The sequence below is a fragment of the Phaseolus vulgaris genome, chromosome 9 (genome assembly GCF_000499845.2).
Source record: "Phaseolus vulgaris cultivar G19833 chromosome 9, P. vulgaris v2.0, whole genome shotgun sequence".
Classification (NCBI taxonomy): Eukaryota; Viridiplantae; Streptophyta; class Magnoliopsida; order Fabales; family Fabaceae; genus Phaseolus; species Phaseolus vulgaris.
Window position 1 is genome coordinate 35,216,295 of NC_023751.2, and position 7,006 is coordinate 35,223,300.

Consider the following 7,006-nt stretch of genomic DNA (forward strand, 5'->3'; position numbering starts at 1 on the left):
GGCCCAATAATTGACAAAGGAATGAACCCAATAATTAAAAAGGAGAAGACAAATTCTTTTTCCACCCAACTTTTTTCAACCTGCACACTTATGCACTTTTAAATTTCCAAAAATATTCTCAGTCTGGAAATGAAATTCCTGAATTTAAAAATATATTATGGAATGGAATAGATTAGTATGTTATCAAAATGAAATATTGGAATAAAATTCGAGAATCAAAATTTTATTTTGGAAAAGTAATTTAAGAATGCAAAAAGTAAGTTTTGAGATTTTTTTTTCAGAAAATAAAATCTAAAAATGTATTTTGGAAAAAAAAAATTCTGAAATCTAAACAAGTGTTATAAAAATCTAAATAAAAAGGGGTTCCGGAATGTATTTTTTTTCACACTCCCAATTTATTTAAGAGTTTTTTTTTTTTCAATTCACACAAAAATGGTGTAGGTTCAAATTTGATGAGGTGGAGGAAGTAATTGCCCAAGGAGAATAGCCCAATAATTCAGCAAAGAAGAAAAGGCCCACAAAGGTAAACACAGCACCTAAGAGAGAAAACCCTATGTTATATATAAATCTCGGAGATAACTCTGCTGAGTGACCCTTTGGCCGTTGCAAGCAGCAGAACATCGAGTGAGTCTCTCTATGTTTTCGTTTGTTGGTGATGTGATGAATCATGAATGATTAATTCTGAATCAATGATCAAAATTGCTTGAATTTGTTTGCATTTGCATTCGATTGCTGTTAGCTATACGCATGTGATTAATTGAAACCTTGTTGTGTGAAGGATGGGCGAAGGGGAAGCAAAAGCCATGGTTCCGGAATCGGTGTTGAAGAAGGAGAAAAGGAATGAGGAGTGGGCTTTGGCCAAAAAGCAGAACCTGGAAGCAGCAAAGAAGAAGAGGTTCGAAACACGGAAGTTGATTTTTAGCAGAGCCAAACAGTATGCAAAGGAATACGAGGAGCAGGTGTTTAAGCCAAATTCAAATCATTGCATTATTAAATTGTTTTTTAGTATATTTTTCGTTTCTAATTGTGTGAGTGTGTGTTTTCAGCAAAAGGAACTAATTAGGTTGAAGCGTGAAGCCAAGCTTAAGGGAGGGTTTTATGTCGATCCCGAAACAAAGCTCTTGTTCATCATCAGGATTCGTGGGTAATTATTAATTTGTTACTATATTAAAATATCATTACAATATTTTGATTTCTTTCATTTTTGTTATTGTTATTGTTATTATTATTGATAATGAGGTTTCTGAAATGCCAGTATCAATGCCATGGACCCCAAAACAAGGAAGATTCTGCAGCTTCTCCGTTTGAGACAGGTAGCTTTCATTTACAAAATTTAGATTTTTTTATTATTTGTACTAGAGGTCGCTTAGTGAATTTCTGCTATTGGTTTTGGTCATAATCGGTGGCTGATAAGAAGTAACACCACGTTGGTTGGAGGAAGTAGGGGTGTAAATGCCTGGTCTAAGACATGCTATAGTAATTTGAGCTTTTCGATGTTTGTGTGTTTGAGAGGGCAAGTATGTTACATTGCAGGAATCTTTTAATGCTGCCCCGTGAACTTAGACAAAGCAGCTCAAGAAGAGCCAATAGTGATTTTTCTAAATGAGTTTCTTTTGTTGCCTTTCTAAGGAAATGCATGTTGCTCTTTTTCTAACAAAGCCTATATTTTGTGGGTTTGTCATATACTGAACTACTAATCCTTCTACATATATCATGCTTAATGTTGAAGCATTTAAAATGGACTTTTGACTTGTAGAAATACTAATTCTACACGTTTTGCTGGCTTAAATGCTTATAATTCAAGTCTGTAATTCCTCTTGAATGGATCTTGCTAAGTTAGTCATGGTTCGCCAGAATCATTAGATTAGAAGTTCTTATGGTTTTGTCTATCAAGCTACTTGCAAGGCACCCTATAAGAAGTTCTTCATCCACCAAACACTGTTTGCAAAACCCTTTTCGAGCTTTTCACTATGTGAGGGTGAACTTTGATCATCGTACTAAACCACTTTCATTGTGAAGCAGTGCTCCAATTGGGGAAACGGAGCTGTGAAATATGTTCAATCATTTGTGAAAGTCTGTTGGTGTGAGTTTGTGCTAGATATTACTTCTTTATCTGTTGTAATGCACTGCACCATTTCGATTGGGTGGGTTCTTTTGTTGTGTTGTTAGTTGCTGTTCAGTTATCAAGTGGCACTAATTATTCTTCATGGACCTTTATGTGCTGACTTTTAAGATGTAAGATTTAATTTGTTTATTTTGAAGGTTTATGGTATCCACTAAATATTTTGAATTATACTGTAAATGTTGACTTAAACACATGTGATTTTAGAGTTATATTTTGCTAATCTATTAATTTTGTATGTCCATTTCCCTAATTTGGACATTTATATGGTCTCTTTAGTGGTTACCTTACTACGTCTTATTCCCTAAATTTTGATGTTGATTCTGGCCAGCTTATCTGTTTGCCGAATTTCTAAACAAAGTTGGAGTATGGCTATATTGATGTGTTTATTTTGTCTGCAGATTTTTAATGGCGTCTTTCTTAAAGTCAACAAAGCAACCTTGAATATGCTGCATAGGGTAGAGCCATATGTTACGTACGGGTATGTAAAATTTCAAACACCTCTGATTATCATGGTTCAGTACCTGCACCATGGGTTCTTAATATTTGCCAATCCACTTCAGGTACCCTAATTTGAAGAGTGTAAAAGAATTGATCTACAAGAGGGGCTTTGGAAAAGTCAACAAGCAGAGAATTGCTCTGACTGACAATTCTATTATTGAACAGGTCTGTATGGAGTACACAGTCATCTTTAAACACTTTCATTGCTTGTTGTATTACTCAGTTTTTTCACTGACCTGATATTCATACCAGACTTTGGGGAAGCATGAGATCATTTGCATTGAAGATCTGATCCATGAGATCATGACTGTTGGACCTCACTTCAAGGAGGCAAACAATTTTCTATGGCCTTTCAAGCTCAAAGCACCCCTTGGTGGTTTGGAGAAGAAAAGAAATCACTATGTTGAAGGAGGTGACGCTGGCAACAGGGAAGATTACATAAACGAGCTTATTAGAAGGATGAATTAGTTGTCATGTGGTTGTTACTATAAATTTTGAGGCCAAGACTGTTTTTTGTTTGTGCATTTATTACTTTGAATGTTTAGCTGATTGAGGTATTTCATTCATCATTGCTTAGTTATTAGATTTTGGTTGATACTTGATAGTGCAATTCGGGGTTTAGGCAATTTCTGGAGCAAATTCGAAAGATTAGAGTCCTGTTATTATTCTTCGAAGATTACCCTAAATTTATATATAATCTGATCTAGAGTTTTCAATTTTTTTTGTTTATTTGTTTTTAAAAATGATTTTCCATTGCATTTAGTGGTGATTAAACTTGAAAACATTTGAAATTTAGAAATAATTATTACATTAAAATAAAATACATCATTATCTAATTTATGATATAACGACAACCAAACCCATAGTTTTCAGAATTTATGATTTCATTAATGTGTTCACTGGTCAAAGAAAAGACTGACACTACAAGTGCAATCTTATTGTTGGACATGACTAACGCTACGTCTCCAACCATTGTAGAATAGTAATTTTTTATTATTTGTAATATCAAATAAATTTTATTTTAAATAAATATAAAAAGGATGTTTCAATCCTATAACATTCAATAGATTATCATTCCTGCATAACTCCAAAAAAATAAAATATCAGTATCATCACTCAAACAGTTGATTGCAACCTCAAATCGTTATACAAAACTTGCTAACTTTTTAGAATAGCTTAAACATTATTAGTACTACAAAGTATAATAGGTACATTTACAAAAGAGAACACTTGCACATAGATAAACATGAACAAATAGGTAACAACTTTTTGTATAAAATGATTGGGGCATAAATAGGAATTGTTGTGTTTGAAAGTATAGAGATTGTATAACTTTGATCAATGTAACTAATGTACTTGTTGAAGCACTCCAAGTGCTTATACTTTATTACAAATAAGAAAAATGATAAATCTTATGTACTTTTTTACTGATATGGTCACTCAACTGAAACAAGTAATTGTTTGAAATATTTATAAATATAATAACTAATAGAAGTATTTACAATTTTAGTTATTTAAAAATAAAGATAGACTTTAATTCATGGATGAAACATTTTATGGAAATTGACAAGTCATGGAGAATACATATTTTCCGTGTTACTTTTAAATTTATTCCTCAATCATACAAATCCCTTTCAACAAGATAATATATAATATATTTAGTTGATTTTATTGAATTTCTATTTTGTTTTCTTGTAACAAAATAAATCCTACTTTTTAAGTTATGAGCCGTGAGCTTGAGACACTTATCTTAAATGACGTGTCTGTGTCGGATATACGTATCGAACACCGATACTCGTATGTCACTTGTAGGATATGTATAGGTGGAGTGTTCAATTTAAAAAAAAATATTTGTTGAATTTATAACAATTCTAATACAATTGTAACACAATTTTTTTTTTAAAATTCATTAATTTTCTAAAAACTCAAATTTATTGTATAAATTTTAATTGTAATTATAAGAATAAGGAACAAATTATGTTGAACCAGTCATGAAAACATCTTTATGTTTAAAAAAAAATAAAATAAAACATATTTGTACACATAAATTTTTATTGTCAATTTATATAATTTATAATTATATAAAATATAAATCTGTATTGTCATATCTTACATTTTAGAGATTATACTTATCTCCGTCTTCGTGATGTTATATAGATTATGAGAACATCTCAATAAATTATATATATATATATATATATATATATATATATATATAAAATTGTAATAAAAGGAGAGGGATGAGTCATTATACCAATCCAAATGTCTGCCCTACACTTACTCATGATGACAACTCATTGGTATTTTTTATGATCTGGTTTTCTGCTTTTCCTCCTTTCATACATTCTTTCTGTATTTTTTTTTCTGATACTTGTTTAGTGACAGATCACATGACAAAGATATGGATGGTCCAACCTGTGTCGGTTGGTCCTATCTTTTCACCAGCAAGTCAATTGCTTGCAAATTCAGTTTTTTGCTTAAAATCTAATCTATGAAGGCAAATTTCTGCTTTCTATTCTTTTATATGCTTATTATGTCAACTATTAGTCGCTATAGTCATCATAGGCAAAACATTATTATCACTTAATTGTTCTTCTTCTGCTTTTAATTCAAGTGCATTTTAAAAGCTAACATCATTGTTAATTTATATGATATTGTCCAAAAGCATATATGGTTCTCATTTAGTGTGCAATAATAGAACATTTGATTAAAATACAGTAGGAATCAGGAAAATATCTGCACCTCTTGATTTGATATATTATTTAAAATCTACACCATTTTGAGAAAAATAAAAATAAAATAAGCAAACACATTCAGAACTTTCAATTTTATAAAATTTACTTATTATTATAACAGTTTATTACTTCATATTGAATTACACTTATTCTGAAGTTGTGAAACATCATTGATGAAGATTTCACATCGAATAGATATAAGAACATTTCATAATATTTAAGTTTTAAGTAAGTGCAAATTTTACTTTATAAACAGATTTTATAATGTTGAGTTAGACTTAAAATTCACTTTTTAATATGGTATTAGAATCATTTAGAACTTATCCCATAACATCCTTAAATTTTTACCCTATCTAATAATCATAATTTGTTTGAAATATCAAAATAAATATATAAACATAATACAAATATGTCTACAATTCGTTAATATAGTGTTTCAAAACATATCCATTTTCATAGGACTTTAAATATGTACATAAAATTAAAACAAATATTCAAAAGAAAATAAAAAATTTCATCATAATCTTCTTAGTGAGAAACTCTATCACTTGTAACATCATCTGCTCCCGTGTAAATACACGATCATCACAGATTAAGGAAAAACAATCACATGCAAGATTAACTAGAGGCAAACTTAACCAAATCAAAATTAACTCAAAGGAAAATGAGTCAAGAATGAACTTACTCTATCTAAGATTTTGATCGAGCAATCTTATAAAGTTCACTGCTAGGAGTCCAATGACAAATTCCGATTGTCAAACTGATGAGCGAGGATGTTAGAATTTTAAAGAAAAAAAGAGTTTTTAAGGAGATGATGATTATTTTAAAATGAAACCTGAATAACTAAATTTCTATATATATGCTCTTTTAACTTTAATAATAAAATATTCATATGTCGTTTTATTTATACCAATTCTATTCTAAAACTATTTTTCTCGGTCCTTACATATCCTAACAAGATTTGTTGGACTTATCAGACTATCCCTATCAGATCGTTATCAGTTCACTAATAAATATATAGTCTCACGCACAAGTTGAAAGATTTCAGCGTAAAGAGGTATAATATATAAGTGGAGTGTAAACACTATTTTATAAATCTGTTTTATATAAAGTTAAACTATACTTAAAATCCACTTGTTAATGTAATATTTTTTAATATAATATCAAAATCATTAAAAGTCCATATAATATTTAAATAAATATAAATTTCATTTTATAAATATATTTTATAAAATTAAATTTATCTTTTTAATAAAAACACTAATATGAATTTTGTTCTTCCAAATAACTTATATAGGTCGGTTTTGGTATGAACATAAATTGTGGTTTGGCATGCATGAATTGGTGATTCTTATCATTTCCAATTTGTATGATTGAGGCCCCCTGTCATGTTACTTTCAGTGTGAGATGCCACCAGAGAATGACACGCAGTAGTTCCTGCTCCAAGACACAACAAGTGTAACCACAAACCATCCTTTTAAAAACTCAAAAGATAAGTACGTTGTTGTCCCATTGTGATGGGGTACCCATAAATTGTGGTGGTGAAGTTCAAAGATTTGACATGTGCAGTCACAAATTGTCCTTTCACAACCCAACATCCATAGACATAATAGTGAGGTTATAGTTATGGAGGCACATAAAGAGAAGA

At 30.2% G+C, this 7,006-nt stretch overlaps 1 protein-coding gene across 1 annotated transcript; it reads left to right on the plus strand.

Annotated features, from left to right (window-relative positions):
- Window positions 1-488: 488 nt before the first annotated feature.
- On the plus strand, window positions 489-3,339 carry LOC137820191 (large ribosomal subunit protein uL30w-like). Its single transcript, XM_068624113.1, has 7 exons — window positions 489-624; window positions 779-959; window positions 1,047-1,144; window positions 1,256-1,313; window positions 2,524-2,603; window positions 2,686-2,788; window positions 2,876-3,339. The coding sequence occupies exons 2-7, from the start codon at window positions 780-782 to the stop codon at window positions 3,089-3,091; spliced, it is 735 nt and encodes a 244-aa protein (XP_068480214.1). The 5' UTR covers window positions 489-624; window position 779; the 3' UTR covers window positions 3,092-3,339.
- The last annotated feature ends 3,667 nt before the right edge of the window (window positions 3,340-7,006 follow it).